We start from the raw sequence: 20,687 nt of genomic DNA, 5'->3' as shown, positions 1-20,687 counted from the left end.
CTGGAGATGCCGAGTGGGGGGTTGCCACGTTTGCGAGTTGACTGCTCTTATGCAAGCGGCGGGATCTCGGAGGCTGTAGCGAGGCCCGGTCCGTCTGAGCGGTGGCCGGCGGGGGCCGATTTGTGAGGGGTGCTGCTGGGGTTGGGACATGCCTAGGTTGTGCCAGGGTCTTGAGGAGCGCAAGGTTGCCGGACATGCTTGTCGGCCCGGCGGCAGCGCTGCGCCCGGTTTGTGTGGTTTGGCACTGAAGAGTGGGCTGGTCCAGTGGCAGAGCCCCCAGACCCGAGCACTGAAGCTCAACGCTGTGCTACTGCCTCAGCTGTGGTGGGGGCTGGGTGTGCTGAGCATGCCAGTCCTGCCTGTGTGGGGACAGGGCAGAAGAGGGAGGCGGGGCACAGGCTTTGCCCCCAGGGTCCCCACGCAGGTCTGTGAGTAACCCCTCCCACAGAGCAGAGCGAGCAGCTAAAACAGACCCCGCCCTGGCCGGAGCAGCTGCAGCAGTCGGGGCGGAGGGAAGGACAGCCTGAAAGAGCTGCTGTGCATAAAAAGAGCAAAGAGTGATGAGACCAAGGAAAAAATAGCCTTAATCTCTCCCTAGCTCGCCAAACTTTGCCAAGTTCTTTAATTTTGATTTCTTAAAGCCAGATTTATTTTTATTCTCCTTTTTTTTCCTTTTTTTTCCCCTCGTTGCTAAGAGGAAGGGTTTTTTTTTTGTTTTGTTTTGTTGTAAGAAACTGTTAGAAGAAGAAGTCTGTGAAGCTGAACAGTTAGATATTACCCAGAGGGTTAAAAGGCAATAAAAGTGATTCATCTGATGTCAAGACTAGCCTAGTCTTAACTATTAACTAGCTCACAAAAAGAAAAATTTGCCTCTACGTTTACTGTTAAGCTTTTTATAAAAAACCCAAAATTTTTCGGAGAATGTTGATGGAAAATCCTAATGTGATGTTTTCACTGTCCCTGTGCTATTAAGAGGTACTTTTCAAGTACTGCTCGTGATACATAGCATGAATAAATTTGTGCTAAAGTTATAATCTTGTCTGACAAGAATCCTAGCATATTTCCAGGAAACCTTCCCTGACAAGATTATAGTGATATGCACCAAGGCCAACATGAATATTCGTCTGCAAGGGGCATATCTCCAAGAAACCTCCATCCGATAAGATTGTAACGATATCCACTCATAAATATTTGTCTGCAAGAAATGTATTTCCAAGAAACCTGACAAAATTACAACATATATGCCCAAAACAGCATGAATATTTGTCTGCAAGCAGTGTATTCCAAAGGACCCCCAAAGAGCCTGAAAACATATAAAAAGCACCTTGGGACAGCTGCAGTTTGTGAAGCATGGTGGGGAAGTGCTGCAGATAGCCTCCTCCCTGTCTCACCCGGTGCTGTTCGCCTGGCACAGTGCCAAACTGATTTTTGCTTATGGTTTCCTTTTTATGATTGTAATTTGATTATAGAATAAATTTCTTCTTTTTACTGATCATATTGACTAATCATTTATAACACTGCTGACAACTGAAGCAGCAACCCACACCAGGGAACAAGGGTGGATACACTCCAATCAAAAGACCAGTGAAAGAACCTGAAGAGTGAACTGTAATATCTAAACTGGGTGATACCAAATTGAATCTTAAGTGGGGAGTGGGTAGTAATGAACTTGGGTAATCCAAATGATCCAAGGAATGTACAAAGCATCACACCAATCCAGGAAGTAAGGCTAAGCTTATATCATTGGTTTCGAGTGCTGCCTGGACAAGTTTTGAAACACCTTCGATACCCACCTTGGGGAAGAATACTTCCACTTCGAACAGGAGGATCAGGACTGTTTCAGTCAAGAGATCCTCATGTTCTGGCTTTAGCCTGTAACTTATATAAAGAAGTGGGGGGGAATTACAACTTCCATGAGTGCCATACCATATTCCCTGACTGAATCATGCCAATACTGAACATACTAAATGGGTTAAAAGTAAATGTTTACATTGTGGAAAAATTTGTATCGCAGTTCACAAAGTTAAGCCTCTCATTGCATGAAGTGTTGTATGCCAAATCTATTAAGAACAACTTAAATAATAACTTTGCTTTGTGGATGGGAATTACTAGCTCCTGTTGAATAGGAAATACCTGAGGAATGGTGGGAGACTTTGGTTAAGAGGTGTCAAAAATGATTTACCTAGAAATTGCAAAAAAAGGAAGTGACAAAGAAATAGAGAGCAAGACCAGGTTGGCTGCTTTACTTGCCACCAAGAAGATCATATACACCTGCTATGGGCTAGAAACCCCATAGGCATGGGAAGTGGGGGTATAAGACATACCGGACCTCTGTTAGTCCTTCTTCTGTCACTTATCCTTTGTCTTTTCCCTTTCAAGACACTGGCAACACCATGTTACAAATGCTACTGAAAGCTTTACACGGAAAAACACTGCAGTTCCTTTTTTATTACTCATACCTATGTCAACAGTCATAGTCAACAGTCAACAGTTATGACCCAATCAAATTAAGTACTTGTATGCAAAATGGGAAAAAATATTGAATTGCAGAAAATCTAGGAACAAGTGGTAACAGATTGAGAAACGAATGTCCAAGAGGAGAGAAATTGATTTGTTTCACAGTTGCCATTAGGGGGAAAAGTCCAAGATTTGGTAAAAGAACAACTGGTAAGCAAAAAGGCAAAGCCAGCACAGCAATCTAGCCCTGTATTAACCTCATGTCAAGACCTGTATACAAAGCTTAAACAGCAGTTAAACAGGGAAATAGATATCTCAAGATTGGGAAAGAACCAGTTTGTGGAATTAGGGGAAAGGGTAAGTAAGGAACTTAACATAACCAGCTGTTGGGTCTGTGGAGGGGCTTTGATGACAGAGGAATGGCCATGGAAAGGCAGTAGCTTAAGCTCAGTGGAACTCCTTAAGTGGAACAGGACAAATATAATAGGGAGGAACTGACCAGAAGGGTGGGTTCTAAGTTCAACAATAATAGGGGAAGAATGTCTCTGGTGCACTGGGAAAAACTTTCTTAACGAAGTAATAAATACTCCCTGTAAAAGGTATAAAAGTTAGTAATGGAACTTCTACATGGTGGATCCCAGAGGAATCAACTGTGTATTGGACTCAGAGAAAGACAAAATAAAAGAATTGTAAGTATGATAATGAAACCAAGCTCTTCCAATGTAATGATACAGGAAAAATCATTATTTTAGAATCCCAGAAATATCCAAATTTTAGGAAAACATAAATCAATAGAAAAAAAAAATTATTGGAAAGCACCAGATAGCTTATTTTGGATATGTGGGAAAAGAGCATACTCAAGACTCCCTTCACAGTGGAAAGGGAGTTGTACCCTGGGAATCATTCAGCCGGAGTTTTTCATTTTACCAGGACTAGATGAAGATCAATTAGGAGTACCAGTTTATGAAGACCTAAAAAGAAATAAAAGGGAATTGATTGAAGGATTTAAAGAATGAGGGAATGAGATAGGGCCCCCTGAATGCATATTGGAAACATATGGGCCAGCCACTTGGGCACAAGATGGAAGTTGGGGATATCGGACCCCAATTTATATGCTAAATTGTATCATAGGTCTCCAAGCTGTTGTAGAAATAATAACTAATGAAACAACCGGGGCCATGGAATTAATAGTTAGTCAGCAATGCCAAATCAGAGCTGCAGTGTGTCAGAATAGGTTGGCATCAAACTATTTATTGGCTGAAGAAGGAAGTGTTTGTGGGAAGTTTAATACATCAGATTGTTGTTTAAAAATTGATGACAACGTTCTAGATATTGACAAGAATATCAGAAAAATAGCCCATGTATCGGTCCAAAAATGGGAATCAATGCTGACCACTAGCTGGTGGGATAACGTATTTGGGATAAAATGGTGGGAGAAGCTAGGTTTTTTCCTCTTATGTGCTACAACTAGTTTAATATTTCTTCCTTGCTTGATCCCCTGTTTAATTCGGCTAATCACCAATATAGTCCAAGGCATGCAAGCAGTAACAATGCCTACAGACCCAAAATTGGCTGCATCTGGAACAGCACAAAAGATCATGGTATTAAAGAAACAACATAATACAGAAGACTCTTTTGAAGAAGCTAAATTGATTTGTGGGGAAAAAAAGGGTGAATAATAGATGACAGAAAACCAGAATTATTGCTCTAGCCAAATGATTTATGAAACAGAAGAGGAGGAATTGTTATAAATACATATTATAATATTGGCTTTTCACAACTATTAAGATGAATGTTAAATGTATAATGTTAAAATGGCTTTCCTGTGTGAATGTATTTTTTTCTCTTCTGCTATTAGCAAAAAATTTAGGCATAAGTGGTAATAGTCAATATGGTATGTTTGAACATATCATGCCTGCCAGTTAGGATGAACTCCAGTGAACAGATGATGGGGACCTGACTGCTATCAACACTCACTGCCTGTGGAAAGAAGGAACCAAAGCCCAAATTAAAAGATGATAAGAAAGGAATTAAAACCACAAGCCAAGAAATGTGCATGCTCTAAAAAGGCAGATTCCAAGAGTGGCCATGCAAAATAGATCTCGGAAAATGTAAACTAGTTAATAGAAAAGTTTGAATATGCATAAAGTCTATGAATATGCATCAAGTTGTTGTAATAGAAATGGTATCTAAAGGGTGTTTCCAAAACACCAGGTGTACTTTTGGCAGAGTGCCAAGCACTTGGTCATTTTTAACCCTTTGCTTTGTTGTCTTTGTCTCCTTTTGCCGTTCATTAAACCTTTTAAAATTTACCAGAACAGTGAACGTCGTTTTTCACAGCAATGTAGGGGTTTCTTTCTGTCTGCAATGAAAATGTAATGCTTCTTCTTCAGCTAAAGCTCTTCTGTTTATTTCTGTGAAATGCCAAGAATGGCATAATGGTTGAAGCCCAATGTTTGTAAAGGAGAAGACCAATTCTGTTCAAAGCATCAGACCAGGCTAGATCAAGACAGTCTTGATACATACTTGCTTCATGAGCGGAATCTGACAGTGCATCTCATACTGACAGGGAACAACAAAATCTGGATTACGAATTTGACTGGTTTCAAACCCATGTGCTCTATGAGGCGGCTGCAGTGGGGTAGAACTGGAGGCCAGCATTTAAACACTGGCCAGAATTGGTTCTGTATGCCTGAGGTTCTGCAGCTGGCCAGACACACGGGACGGTTCATTCTCCTGCCCACGAAGGCAGATCTGTTGCTGGGACAGCACCGCGCCCGCAGGATTGGAGCGAGGTGTGGATGCAGGCACCTGTTCCGACACAGAAGAGGGGCAACGACACCCTGCTGCGTTCTTCCCCTCAGCCTCGCTCCCTGAGTCCTGAACACGGACTCTTCTCGGTTCGGGACACACAGGCCGGAGCGTGAGGGGACATTACTTCATAGGCACGCTGCAGACCCTCGCGCGCTCCGCAGAGCTCCCTCAGTCGGGCGAGTCCCGCGCATGCGCGCAGCGCCCGCGCATGCCCGCAGCGCCCCCGCGCGCCCGCCGGCGGCGGCGGCGGCGGCGGGCCGGGTCGGGCAGGTCGCGCGCTGCGCCCCCGCCCCTCCCGTGCGGGGCGGCCCCGGCCCGGCTTTGCCCGGGTGGCGCCGCCGCTTCCTGCTCCCGGCCTGGGCAGGCGATAGACGCGGCCTCTGGGCGCACGGGCACGGTAAGGGCGCGGTGTCGGCTCCTGCTGCCGCCGCGGCGGATAGGCGCTGACAGGCAGCAGCTGCCCTGTTCAGGGGCCGCGGGGCCGTCTCTGCTCGGGGGAGGCCATTGGAGTGTGTGGGATGGCCTCGAGGTGGCGGAGCCGGAGGTCTCTCCGGCGGCACCTCCCACCCACCGCCCTCCGCAGGTACACTTTCGGTTTCTCGCGGGGCGCGGCGGAGGAACCGGGGCAGTCCCACTTCCTCCGGCTTCTCTCCCCGCAGGGTCTGCGCCCGCTGGAGGGGGCGGCGGGCGGTGCCTGGCGCTGTCAGTGTAAACATCCCGAGGCAGCGCGGCCTCCCGGGCCGGGCCCACAACCTTCCGCGCCGGGCTGTGCTGGGAGCGGGGCGGCGGCGGAGCGGGGAGGTGGCTGGGGCAGCGCCAAGGGACAGCGCCTTGTTTACACAGGGCGTCGGGAGAACATGGCAGCCCGGGTGCGCTGGACACTCGCATGCGTGATCGCTCCTCCCGTGCCTCGTCCCTCGGATCGCTGTGCGCCCTGCGCTGCTTGCACCACGGATAAACAGCAGAAGTCTGGCGTACTTTCCTTTATACCGGGACTGTAAAACGTCGTGCTGGGTGAGCCCAGTTCGTGTTTATCTGTTACCTTTTGGATGTGTTCCCTCTTGTTTCTCCTCACTTGAATAATTCAGTTTTTTATTTTGCCTGCTCCCTCCCTTATGGCTGGTCACCGTTACCTTTCTTGTGACTTTTCTTTAGTCATTTAACTTCTTTAGCAAAGACAGCACGACCTTATAGTAAGTTTAAAGACAGGTTCTGGGTCTAGTCTTTATTGCTTTTCCTTCTCCTCTCACTCCATCTCTTATAGTGGACAGGATTAGTTGCTTTAGGAAAGGTGCAGTAAAAAAGATGGTTCTTTTGTGTGGTGCCATCAGTGATGTACTTTTCATCTCTCAGGTTTCAGTAGTATCTGGTTCAGAAGGTGCCTAAAGTTTAGACTGTTACACACATCCGTATGTTCAGTAGTCTCATAAGCAACTCAGGGGCTTTGCCTTTATAAAGCTGTCTAATTTAAATCTCACAAGTTTTTGCACCCTGCTTCCTTTTAGAACGTGTGCTGGGGTTTGTTTTTTAAACCTACATCCTCACCATTTAATTTAATTGTCTCTGTACTTTATTATGTAAAATGATTAATAATTCCTCCTTACTCTGACTTGTGGGGGAGTGGAAATGATTGTTAAGGACAAACAATCAATTTGGTGGAAAGAGAGGTACAAATTAAGGGAAAGTATGCGGGACTTCTGTCAGAGGGAAGAGAAGGTTACAGGATATCTTTAAATAGAGAGCAGTGGGAAGACAGCCTGCTAATAGGATGAGATGCAGATTCTTCTTTCAGAAGGAGCCTGCTGAAGCCACAAAGCTTTTTGCAGAACGTTAATAGTTTCTAAGTGATTATAAGCTTACATGTTTTGGGGCTCATCAGCTTTAGCTATTGAGGATTCAGAGCAAACTTTCGATGATCAACTTATCAAATTATATATGTAAGGAAGGAGGTCTTCTAGTGTTTTACCGGATTTGATGCATCATTAATTTGATCTAGCATAATAGTTTCTGTGCATTCATACAAAAATTTAATAAATATTTAATAAATTTAATAAATTTTTGTATGAAAACTTGAGAACTATGGTGTGTGTAGGACTCTTTTGCCCATCTCTTATTTTGATTTGTGTTTTATAAATTTTAGTGCTTGGTCTAAATTGTAAGGCACTATGAACTGCATGGATTGTATGCTCCCCGACCTTGTAGATGCAAAGATTTACTTTGTATCCTAGATTTGATAAAACCACTGCAACAAACTTTAGCGAGAAGTTTAGAGGGTTTTTTTTTTTCTGCTCAGACAGCTTTCTCAGTAAGTTAATTTTCAAGTTCTTAGACTTGTTGAGTTTCAGAAAAAGGAAGTAAATTTGCCATTTCTTCTGCACATGCCAGTGTGAATCAGATAACCAGAGCTGTAAATATGATCTGGGAAAACGTCTTTAAAAAGACTTTCCAGTCAACACGAAATGTTTTACAGAGTACTATGGTTTATATGGATCAGAGTGATAGTGGCATTTACTGCTGTATTTGAGGTTCTGCCTATGAAAGAACACCTTAGTGCCCTTAGGAAGCCTTGGTCCTGTTAATGGATCCTGCAGTAATCTTGATTGGTGTTTCTGCACGTATAACTAACTTAATTTTCAAGCCAACTTTCTTAACTTTTTTCCTGATTAAACCAAAAGAAGGCTGCTTTGAAAAAAAAACACCAAAAACCAGAAAACAACTGTGTGTGTGTGATGCTACTGCTAGCTGGAGTCCTGCACTTGTGGTTGCATCTATGTAGGTATCTGCATAATCTCTCGTCAGGATTTAGGATGTAACCTGAATAAAAGGGGGATGTTGTTCCAAGTACTCTTGTGGTGGTTCTGAGTATTGTAGGAACAGCTGTCTCTGGTCACTGCTGCCCAGACTTCTGTGTGTTTGTCTTGTTTTCATGTATGGGTATATTTTTTCAAGCATTGTGTTTTGAGTTGTTTGTTGGTTTTTTGTTGTTTTTTTTTGCTAGTTTCTTGTATAGTTAAAGTGAAAGCATGCTAAAGGTATTTTCAGGGTTATATTTAGAGTTTTGTTTTGAAATCAATCCTAAATAACTTAACTTAAGGTCTGGCCGAAGAGAGATGACCTTCTCTACCATCCTTTCCACACTGTTTATCAATTATCTTTTATTCTGTTGAGCTGCATGTTTGCTTCCCTGTTAGCTTGATAGGTGGTTGTGCACAGGGGAATCAAGATACTGTTTTTAGTGGGATATGTTCATCGTAGTTGTGATTTCAGTGATTTTAAGCTTTCTGCCAGAAACACACAAGAACAGTTTGGATTTCTTGTGGGGACACACTTAGATATATAATGTAGGTGAGATAAATGTACTGTTCAATATGTGAATGAACTGGTATTTTTCAGCCTTTATGACAAGTGCTTTGTAGACTCTGAAGACTTGCTCTAATTGGTTGTCTTGACCAGTGAAAGTTATAAAGAAATCGAGTCTTTGTTGTGTGTTTTGTAGTCATAAATAGTTAGAAACTTCTTGCTGGTGACACAAAGTATTCAAGATTCAGAATTTTTAGTTTGGTTGAGGATTTGTTTTTTATTATTTGGTGATGGGAGCATGTAGACTTATTTTTGTTTTTCCATGAGATATGTATAAAAGTAACAGCAAGGATGTTTTTGAGGTTGTAAGGGTTTTTCCAAATGTTTCAGAACTAGTTTTTCTCTGAATTTTCCATTACCAGGAAGAAAAGAGTGGATGTCAGAACTGTAACAACATGATTTGGAAATTTCTTTCAGAAGTGTTAAATTTATTTTTTCTCCTCTGATGTTATTCTGTATTTTGCTTTATTGTAAGCATCTATCCAGAGAGGAATTAAATTTGTAGTGTCAATTTCTTGTTTTTACTTTTAATCTTTCTGCAGGTTGTTCTGTAATTCAAAACTAGTTCGACTTTGAACCAGCTTCTGTGCTGGCTTATTGTATCACTGGGGACAGCCTAGTCTCTTACAAACCTGAATCATCTCTTACTTTGAGAGTCTGAGTCTAATTGTCTTTTGGCCTTTTTGGCTCACTTAGCCTTGGGAAATGTGAGTTTCTGAGCTGATTCCTGGAAGTGACTCTGCAGCGTTTTCCTTTTACAGAAATCAAATGAGTTGGGACTTAGTAGAGAGAGGATAGGGAATAGATTCAGTGTCCTATTGAAATTTGAGGGAGAAGCAAAAAGTCTTCCATAGAGACATGCTATATAGGGAAAGGGAAGAATAGAAATGCTGGTTCATTGAGAAATGGCTGTGTCTGTGGGAAACTCACATACATGTAGGTGTGTGTGGGTGTGTTTGAGTATCTGCTTTAACTTAGAACTTCCAAACCAGACTGAACTGAAACCCTTTTATCTTCTTCCTTGCTGATGAGTGGGCTTGATGTTTTCTCTGCCCTGGCAGAGTTTTTAAAACATTGCTGACTGAATGTCAGTATGAAGTTCAAATCCTATTATATAAAGACTGAGTACCTTGATGGACTATTCCACGTATTCAGTCTGAAGGTACCATTCTTTTAATGAATGCTGAGATACAGCATCTCATACATTCTTCTGTGTACTTTCTTTCCCCTGTAAGGTCCTTACTAGGATTTCTGCCCCAACTGGAAAATGAGGATTATCATTTATGTTCCTGCACTGCCTTAACTTCATTTCTATAGGAAATCGATGATTCATGTAGAGGTAGATCAGCATAAAAGTAATCTAGACCTTTTGTAACCTATGAGATAGAAATAACATGTTTTTGAGAGAACCTGGTCTTGTAAACAGATTGAGTGTTTTCAATTGCTGCAATTTGGCAGTTGCTTGGCCACCTGTGTGGGATTATAGTATGTAAAATATAAATATACAGTAGATGTGGTCTAGTATATGATTGTTTATTTGCATTAATATTTATTATTATTGATTGTTTGCATTAATATTCTGCATGAGAATGAAATTAGCTTTGAGATGTGCTTAAGCAGAGGTACCATATGAAGCACTCACTGTATGTTCACATAGCCACAAGTCTGAGTTGCAGGAATAATGCTGATGTTTGAAACAGGTTGGAACGTCTGTGCTTCCAAATTAAAATGCAATTTAACTTTTTTTGGACTTCTGTTTTGGGTCATGATTCATTGGCAATATTTCTTTTGTGTATAGAAATGGAAAACTGTAGAAGGTTTTGCAATAAAATGGATTTTTATTTTTATTTTTTCTGATTGATTATTTTAGTGTATTCATAAACAGTTATTTTTTTTTACTTTACATATTTTTGAATTTAAAGACTTTTGGAATAATTGATAGGTAAGATCTAGGCTTTTTATTCTAAAAATCTGGAGGGTGACAGGTATATATGGCTTCAAGAGATGCCTATTAAAGGCTTTCCAGCCCGAGTCTTGTTTGGGGAGCAGAGGAGGTCTTAGTTTTCTTTTTCATCAAAAAGTGATGCTATCTTTACAAATGAAACAGTTGAAAATAAAGTAGTAACTGGAGGGGGGGTGTTGTGCTGTTACAAATTAAATATAATTAGGTCATATTAGGTCATGTTGTAGTTAGGTCATGCTTTCTCATGTAAAGTGGACTGCCTATGTGAGCAAAATAAGCCTTCTTTTTAATTGTATATATTTTTTCTTTCTTTTGAAATGTGTCTTACGCTTATTCTTTGCTTAGTTTGCATCTGGCTGGGGAGATCAGCATTTTTTAATAATTTTTCTTACTGTAACCTTGCCTGCAGAAAGCCCAGTTACTCTGCAGGAATCCAAACAAGCATTTCCCTAAATGTGCAAGATTAGTTTAGTTTAAGCTGACTTCCTGCTATTGAAAAGCAGACTTACTGATTTTGCCCACTGGAGTATTTATAATTTTTTTCTTCAATGCATATTAGATGGTCCTGTTTTCATGCAGACCTCAGTGATTATTGTAGCCTTTTAATGGATGGGTTTTCTTAAAAATGTTGGGCCAAATTCTGACTTTGGTTATAGAGCACTGATCTCACTGTTTGCTGATCCCTATTTTGATGTAAAGATGCGGTATGCAAGAGATTTCGTAAACATTGGAAGACTTTTGAGTATAGATGATGCAAATAACTTAAAATTATTTTATGTTTCAGCAGCCTCTGCCTAGCTGTTTAAGAGCAGTGGATTGTGAATTCAAGCCTTTGATATCCTGAGGTTATCAGCATTACTATCTTCGAGTGAGATAACAGTTCTCAAAGAATCTTCGGGGGATTCACCATGACATCAGTAGTGATTGACAATGGAGGCCCTGCCCTGGAGTTTGACAGCAATGAAATAAAAAATCAAGAGGTTAGAAAAGTAAATAGCACTTATTTACTATCAAACTTTGAAACCTTTTATCTTAATTTGAAAGACAATTTCGCTGTAAACTTGCTGTGAAAACAAATGAAATGGATCTGAGATTGTTTTGTAAGGAGGAAGAGTGCAGCCATTTTTCTAATATCTTCTAGTAGAAGGTTTTGTTATCACAGCAGTGGAACCAGTAATTTTTGAAGTCTGCAGTACAGCTGTAGACCTGGTTTACAAAATTATATTCTATACTAAGCATTCTTTAAAGATCTCAGATGTGTATTGAGGTTTAGAACAAGTTGAGCAAAATAATACATGGACTCTTTTAAAGTTAGCCAGCACAGCATATTTTATTGTATTTTGCATTCTTATCAACAAATAATAAATATATTCTACTCTCTTGTAGCTTTTAATAAAGAGAATTTGTCAGGGTTCTAAGTCTACAACACTATAACTGATTATATATGCTTTTACAGACATCTTGATCCTTAAATAAGTAGAGATGAGCATATAGGCTATGAAATAATTCTTCTGTAATAACTTATGCACTTAACCCAAAACGTGTGTTCGTAAGACACAGGTTAGATGTAGGTATCTTGCAGTGCAAAGTCAGTCTTTGTTAGCTTTCATCAAGCAGAGGGAGGAGAAACACTTCCCACAGCTGAGGGTCTTCATTAGAAAGTGTGCTCTTTTCTACTATCTTAGAGCTGTCTTGTGCTTTAAATGTTAAGTCCTTAAACACAGGAAAATATCTCTGAGATCTAGAAAGCCCCCTCTAATGGCTGATAACTATCTTCTATTCTTTTAATCTCTTGCTTTAGAAGAAAATTTCTTTTAAAAATATTTAAAATTACTATCATTATTCCATAAAGAATATAAGAACATAGAAGGAAAATATTGACATAGAGTTCAATAGTGCAGTATTTAGAGCATTTTTTTTTCTTCTCTTTTCTTCCTATTTTTTTTTCCTTTCTATAGGAAAATGAGCCAATCTCTGAGTTCCCAGCAGTGGTTGTGGAGCCAGTTCCTAGTGCCAGACTAGAACAGGGTTACGCTGCTCAGGTCCTGGTTTATGATGATGAGACTTACCTGATGCAAGATGTAGCAGAGGAACAAGAAATTGAGACTGAAACTGTGGAAACAGGTAGACTTACTTAATTATTTTCTTCCATGAGGTTTTGTACTTTTAGAAATCCCCAGGGAATGTGTCTACCCAACAAGATGGAGGTCTTGACGTGGGTTCACATCTCTTTCCTCTAAGCTTAGTTTCTTTCTAGGCTTCATTAGTGACAAGATTACCTTGGCAGGTAAAAATGTCACATTACATTCAGGGTGCTGCATTGTGACACTCTCTCCTCCCTCACGAGCAGGCAGATCTTCATTTATGTCTTTGCTAAGCACTTATGCAGGGAGTTTACTAGACAACTAAACTTGGAGTTTTTAAAAATCAGCTGAGTCAGGAAGCTGGTTAGAATTCAGTTTTACACTGTGTGTGAGCTGCACAAATGCAGGGCAGTTGGAAACAGTAACTGCATGGCTCTATTTACCCCATCTTCCAGCTCTTGCCCCTTCCTGTCTGTCCCTTGCTATCCTGCCTTTTTGGTGCAAGAGTTGTATTATTGCTGGTTTGGTTGCAGGAGTGGGTGACTAGGGGGAATGGAGTTGGGCTGTCCCTTTATGGGCAATAAACCTAATAGATTGAAATTAACACATCTGTCTATAAAATAACAAGTTAGGAATGAAGAAAGGAGTGGAGCTTTGCTGTGAAAGCTGAACTGCTTAGTGATAAGCACAAATCTTTCTGCATACCTTCTCTCCAAAGAACACAGTCAGGGGGTTTGCATTTTCTGAGGGGCACCAAAGTATGTTTAAAGCAGAAACAAAAGCTGCGAAGCTGTGTTGCTATAACAGCCTAATAACATCTGACTGTTGGGCTATGATTCCTGCTGTCCTTCCCTCTTGCTCACTTGTGTTGCCTCTCATACTTCCCTATGCTAATTTTGCAGGAAGGAAAATAGCAAGGAGACCCTCAAGTGTTCTGTGTTTTTGAGTTAAATTTCTGCTGGATTAGCAGAGTATTGGGGTGGGGAGTATATAGAACTGCAACCAAGGGACAGGTCCTGTTGGACACTCCATGTGTAACGGGTGAGACCCACTTGATGTAGGTACCATATACTCCTATCCTGGGGCTGCCTAATTTAGAGCTGGAGTTTAAATTCATGATATCAGGAAAGCAAAAAAAAGGTGAGAGACTGTTTCAGCTGCTTAACTTGGCATCTCATTAAGTCTATATGCATTCCTACCAAGATTAGGTAAATTTCAGTGCAGATTTCTCAGTAAACAGAGGATGCAATTGCTCATACATCCTTCTCATGTTGGATGTTATCCTGTAACACTGCAGCAAAAATCACAGGCATCAACATCATAAGGTGAACATAAACTAATGATGCAGGTTTTGGGACAGTACTTAAAATTCCAGTTTACTGAAATGAGTTTTGAAAGAAATACACTAATTAGAAGTTCAACAAATTAATGTAAAGAGAAGTTATGAAATCATGTATTTCTTAATCTTAATTTTTTACTATAATAATAAAACTTTAAAGATTAAGGTGAGAAGTGAGTGTGTTCTTCCCAGACTGAGTTTTACAATTTAAGTTTAAATTGTAAAAGTTGAAAACCTTTAAGAGCTTACACTTGGAAGATTTTTGTATTTAGAAGTTGTTTTTGAAACATTAAATATGCTGTTTCTTGTAAGATTTTTGTAGATTAATGGCTAAATTAATGGCTAACAGAACAGTTCTTTTAGGATAAAGAGCTGCAAATGAACTCTTTGTTTTTAAGCATAATTTTATGGTCATAATAAACTGGGGGGAATTATAATTTAAAACCTGTAGCATTTCTATGGGAATAGTTTTATGTAACATGCCATTCAAAGAAAGGGACGTGGGTGCTTCCAAGCCTTGATATTTGAAAGTATAGTCTTCAAATTTATAGGGCAGTCAATCTGGTAATTTGGTGTCTGTGGCTGGAAATGGTAGGAGATGTCTTGACTGCATGTAGTTTGTTGATGATGTTGTTGATGTACTTTTGTTTTCACAGTTTAACATTAATATATTCTTAAAAATTTAGTATGATGATATATTCTTAAAAATTTAGTATGATGATATATTTAAATCAATTCAAATATTTACTTGTTTTAATAGTTTTGATCTAAGAATTAATGGACATTGAAAAGCCAATAAACAGTGGAGGAGAAATTAAAATTTATGAAGATTTTAAAAACTATGAATGCACACCTGTTCCATTTTTTAAGTACTATTTATGTAGTGTATATATACACTATTAATCCAGTGGGGTTTTCATGGTGTAATTACACATGACAATGAGTATTGGTCCTTGCACAGAGCTAATGTCCAGTATTGGTGAAAGGAGTGCTTGGTTTAGTGCTGTTCTGAGGGAGGCAGTCTTGTGGGGCATGTGTTGTGATCAACATGTTTTGGCACAGCCAGAGTCTTTCTGGATTATTTCTCATAAAGAGAGGTAAGATGGGAAGAGAGATAGTATGAAAGCCCCGAGAAACATTCATTTTGGTAATGCACCATTGTTAGCAATGAATTGCAGGACAGTGAATCTGAGTGCGCTGGTTTTAAATTTTAATTTTGCAGTAGACGTACTAGGCTGTGGGTAGGTAACAATTTAATGCAGGAGAGAAGTGGTAACAGGTGCCATGGTAATTGTTAATGAGAAAGCAGGCTAAGGCAGTAAACAAGGTAAAATGTTTAAAGAGCATTTTAAGGTGTTAACCTTTTGAAGAATATACTTTCATTATGCTAATGATCCCAATATAGAGAGGTGCAACAGTTTGATTTCTATACATCTTAGAAGAAAAATGTATTATTTCTAAAGTAGTCTCAATAGATTCTACTTAGTAAATGACAGAATTAATTGTTACAAAAATGTTCATGTTATTTGATAAATGTATTGTCGTTGCACCAAGAATGAGTAGACTTAATAACTTTTGTAGTTCTAGATTCTACAGACATCATGGTCAGTAGTAAAATCCATCTTAAAGAATCCTTGGCTGTGCTTGGAAAGGATCCCTTTTCACATAATACACCCTCCTTTGTCATTATCTTTCCTGCTGGCCATGGACCTGATTTTTTTCCCTTTCTTGTGACAGTTCATTGGTAATTCCAGTGACAGCTGATTTATGGTGTTTATAGCATTACAACACACATTCAGATAGCCTTGGGCTACTTTGCAGTTAATCTAAAGCTTCTTAATTTATTAAATTGTAGCATTATTCTAGCCTCAGACATAGGGATCAGTACCCTGTGTGAAAAATGTAGGGAAGATGCTATGGGAGAATTTACATAGGACACTAAAGAGATGATCTATGCTGTGCACTGAATGGTTCTACTTGTGGTTTGCTATTCTATGAATGGATTTGAGACTGTGTGGACTATAAGGACAGTCAGTGCTGAGCCAAGGTCAGAATCAGGATCTGCAATGCTTTTAATTAAAAAATATCTCACATTTATGAAAAATGTCTCACATTTATGAAACCACAATTCAAATAAAATATACTATATGATCATTATAAATACTCATGAATTTTTAGTTAATTCTAGCAGAGTATTGGGGTTTTTTTCTCCCCATCAGACTCCTTCTCACTAATCTATCTTGATTCATTAATCAAGGATCATTATTTATAATTAATCCTTTAACTGTAAAGTGAATCCGTTAACTACAGAAATAAAACTCAAGTGTCTTTCAGCAAACAAGGAAGACTTACTGGTTCATGTTGGGTTTTTTTTCCATAAAAAAATGCCTATTTGCTTGGAATAGAAAAAGGAATTTTCTAGAAAAAATAAAATATAGAAATATGGGTCATTTCAGGTGACCCCATGACATTCTTTGTGGAAGTAGTGAGTGCCTTTTGTAATGATTAGAAGGGGAAATAAAATCTTTAGATTGACATAGTATTTAAGTTTGTTTACCTTTTTGTTTGATATTATTGAGAGTGGTACCTTTGGATCATTGAGAACTGACTTACAGCCTTAAAATTTTGTTTACTGCAATAGTGAACGTGTTTATATCATAAAAGACATATCCTTCTTAACAAGCTTTTAATAATACTCAAATTTTATTTGCTTTCATTTCCTGCACAGTTTTTTTTGTCCGTAAAGTAATTAGTTCTTCAGTTTTAGGATTTATTCAACAAAACATTTGTAGTTTACATAATAGCAGAAGCTGCTTTCTTTAAAGAAGCAGTCAGTCTAAAGTTAACAATTTCTACAGTTCTTTTTATTTTGTCGCCACACAGAACCTATAACGTGGATATAACAGGGTAATCTAATTTTGGAATTTACCATAGGAGCAGTATGGAAGGTAACACAGTCATGTAAGCAGATCTTAATGTGGAGGATGCCTACTCTTTTAGTTAACTAAGACATGTATTTAAGTATTTCCACTGTAGACCCTGATTTAATTGTTCTAGTGACTCTAACATCTCATATGAATAGTATTTTTCCCCTTATTCTTTTATTAATCATCAAAGCACCAAGTACAATTTTGGGATTTATTTTTTCATCACAGCTTTAAGATTAAAGAAGAAATAAAATTACTATTTTCAAGAAGCTGAAATATCATTCAATCTGTGAACTGTACCAGAGTTTTTAATTTCATGTACTATCAGAAATCCTCCCTGTGTTAAAAGCCTGTTTTGACTCTAAAACTGTTATTGCCAGAGGGGAGTGGAAGATCTGCATGAAAAAAATGTGGACCTGAAAATGACCCTTTCCAGGATGGAAAAATATTGGTCTACAAAGAGCAGGAAGTTCAGTTGAAACTATCATGTAAAATTGATAGCAATTCTTAAGGAGGAAGGATGTTGAATCAACAGGAAGTTTAGGCTTAACTCTCCCGCAGTTAAAGCAAATGGATAAATAAAATACATACATTTTCAGAGGAAATTTCAGATTAGTAGTTACACAGTTATCACTATGGGAATCAGCTTATGTCCAGTCTACAGTTACTGCCTGCTCTTCTGTCTTACATGTTTTCCCTTACTATGATTAAAACTGCTTTCTTCTAATGTCTCTAATAGAAATTTGAGCCTGTGAACTTTATGGTTTCTCAGATAATTTTTCATCAGTTAAATATCATCTACTAAGAACTCAGTATTAGATCTGGTTAGAATCTTACCTTTTTGATTATGGTATGTGTATGTAAGTGATGGATAAAGCAGTGTTATCATTAATTCTGGCCAGACATTATTTGATTGAACTGCCTCGTAAGAAAAATGAGTTAACACAATCTGGTGTACTTTTTGTTAGTGCTGACATACCCTATTGACTGAACTTCATTTTCTTACACTGACAGCTCAGTGACACACATGAAAATAGACCATTTGCTTTAGAGGACAGTGCTGACCACAAAAAAAAAATAAATAAAATATTTGGGCATTCTAACAACTTGATTAAACTGACATTTTAAGTTGGCACTGTCTTCTTCAGAGAGCTAAGATGAAGCCTATTAGCTAGATAAGATAAAACTGCTTGTTCTAGTGCAAGAATTAGATGTGTCCTACACATTAATTGGTTAAGAATTTTTCCTTTGGACGTCAAATAATTTTATTTTTCACACCATGCTGCTACTGCTGCTGCATCCGTGTGAATTCTTATTTTGCCAAGAAATCCATTGCACTTTTAGTAGTTAAATGTTGATGATACTGAGGCAAAATTATTCCCCTCCTGTTGTGTGTGCTTGGAGCAGTTATGCCAAGGGTATATACATCTGTTTTCAGTAACATTCTTAATTCAGAAACAAAGTGCAACTGCAGCTTAGATTTTATGTCATCTTTGTTTAGATCCCTGTTCTGAGAAATTAAAGAAGAGAGCTCTACAACTGCTCCGTGGATGATAGTATTTTAATATAACAGTAGCAGCTGGGTTGTGTTGTTCAGTTCTTTCTAGATTTCAAGTTTCTGCCTTGCAGCATTCAGTGCTCCATTCATACTGAAAGCATACTGCAAGACTATTTTGTAATAAAGACTAATTAAACTTCATATTTCAGACATAATTTTTATTTTCTGAGGTTGATGTAAGGCTAATTCAATGGTTTGCTAGTGTGGGGCATTATGGGTTGAATTTCAGATGCACAGATGGATTCTCCTCCAAACTCCCAACTCCAGTTGCAGCTGGGAGTGAAAATTTGTAGGCTGTTACTGTGAGGACTCAGCCACAGCATTTTATTAATGTAAGCTGAAAATTTTGGGTTTTTTTACCTTGAAATTAGAATGCAGTGGAGCATCCAAACCCATTGTGGTATGAGTGCACAAGAGTTAGTGGTGTTTATTGATGAAAAATATAGTGACAAAGTATTGAAAGTAATAATTTTTAAAAGTGATCTTCATATTGAAAGGGACATTGTAGTTGACAAAAAAATGTAGGATGAGAATAAAGCCGTATGTCTTTGAGCAGGACATTTAGTCCTTAAAAACATTCAGTGGACTTACAGAATAGATGTTTGTTGTTATCAGAAAAGCCTTAAGTACTTATACATCTTGGACAGAGAAATTGCTCAAGTGTTACACAGTTTATATGCCAGCCTATTACCACTCTCAAATACTATTAATTTTGAAAAAATCATATAGAGTGCTATGAAAATATCAGACTTATCATTGTCTAACAGACTGCTCTGGAAATAAAGAATTTCCTAATAAAGCAGGGAAGTGTAGGAAGTATAAATATCTATTGTTTGCGGGTCGGTTTGTTTTTTGGTTTTTTTTTTCAAGACTGCTGAATTTTCTTACTTTGTGTGCACAAGTAATAATGCTGGAATGTACACACTTGCTATTTTTATTAACTATTTTTCAGTTTGTCAGAGGTAGTGCCAAATCCAGAGGATACATTTGTTTTTTTCTGTTTGGAATCATTAATTGCTGTATGAATAGTGACATCAGGATCCTGAGTCCACTCAAAGGTGCAGACTGTGACAGACACTTGGCTTGGGTATTCTTAAGACTTCATAAGGTATAGTCGAGAAAATGAGCTTGGCATAGTCATGGACCACTTTCCTCAATATGTCCTTGTGTCTTCCAGGGACACTTTGTGGTTATTTTGCTATTTGGGCATTTTCTAGTGTCGACTCCACAGTGGTTACTAATGATTGTGTTGATGTGCTGATAAAACAGATGGCTGCATTTTCTTGTATGTTTTCTGACATTTAACTGTTAAAAATGTTTCTTTGTGTTATTACCTTTGCAATGCAATAATAGCTAGCAACAGTGATGGCCTGCTGTTGAAGACAGCAGCTACTTCTGTAATTATTAGATGGAAATTTCTTTGGGAGCCTGGGAAAAACTGACCTTTCGCTAACTTTAAAATTAGTAGGTTATTTGGGCACTTGGGACAGGACATGCCTGGACTTCTGAAATTACTTGCAGCTTTTTAAAGTGGTTAGCATTTCAGGATTGTTGCTCTGTTACCATTTGCAGTCATGTAGACTGCAGATACTGCCCTCAGACTGTGATAGGTTGATGCTGGCCAAACGCCAGCGCACCCACGAAAATAATGTATTCATTTTCTTCTGCTATAGTAAAGCATAGGAGGGGGAAAGAAAATTCATGGGGTGAGATAAGGATTAGGGGAAAAACACTTTAGGGGCAGAACAGCCTTAAAATTTTAGAAGGTATAAAGTTATTAACAGAATTAAAAGAGGATAATGAGAACTAAAAATGAAACGTTACAATTTCTCACTCTTCCCCCCCCACCCCCGCCTCGCCCTTCTTTCCTTCCCACCGACAGCACAGGGAGACAAAATGTGGGATTTTTAGTCATTTTGTCACTTACAAAGTCTTCAGTTCACTTAGGGAAAGGAGTCCCTTTTGCTATGCTATGCTCTTTCCTACAGGAAACTGTTCTCTTGTGAACGTGGTTTTAATTTTCACGGCGAACAGTCCGCGCGGAACTTGCTTGCGACGTGAAGTCCCTCCCACAGGCAAAGCAGTCTTCCCACAACTGCTTTTCGTGGGCCATTTTGCTTATGGGGTGAAGTTTTTAAGGACGAGCTTCTTCTAGTATAAAAGCAAGGGTTCTCTTCCTCCATTT

The 20,687-nt window shown here is 39.0% G+C and overlaps 1 protein-coding gene across 11 annotated transcripts in view; it reads left to right on the top strand.

Annotated features, from left to right (window-relative positions):
* The first annotated feature begins 5,492 nt into the window (after positions 1-5,492).
* Positions 5,493-20,687, top strand: part of ELF2 (E74 like ETS transcription factor 2) — a 35,180-nt gene continuing 19,985 nt past the window's right edge. For 2 of the 11 annotated variants that reach the window (XM_058837289.1, XM_058837277.1), the window contains exons 1-4: positions 5,493-5,668; positions 6,115-6,285; positions 11,379-11,583; positions 12,553-12,718. In XM_058837289.1, the coding sequence (XP_058693272.1) occupies positions 11,503-11,583; positions 12,553-12,718 (247 nt within the window). In that variant the 5' untranslated portion in view covers positions 5,493-5,668; positions 6,115-6,285; positions 11,379-11,502. The other 9 variants (XM_058837278.1, XM_058837282.1, XM_058837279.1 and 6 more) reach the window with 9 other exon arrangements.

Source organism: Poecile atricapillus, chromosome 4 (assembly GCF_030490865.1).
Source record: "Poecile atricapillus isolate bPoeAtr1 chromosome 4, bPoeAtr1.hap1, whole genome shotgun sequence".
Taxonomy (NCBI): Eukaryota; Metazoa; Chordata; class Aves; order Passeriformes; family Paridae; genus Poecile; species Poecile atricapillus.
The sequence above is the reverse complement of the archived record's forward strand: the minus strand, read 5'-3'. Positions and strand labels throughout refer to the sequence as shown.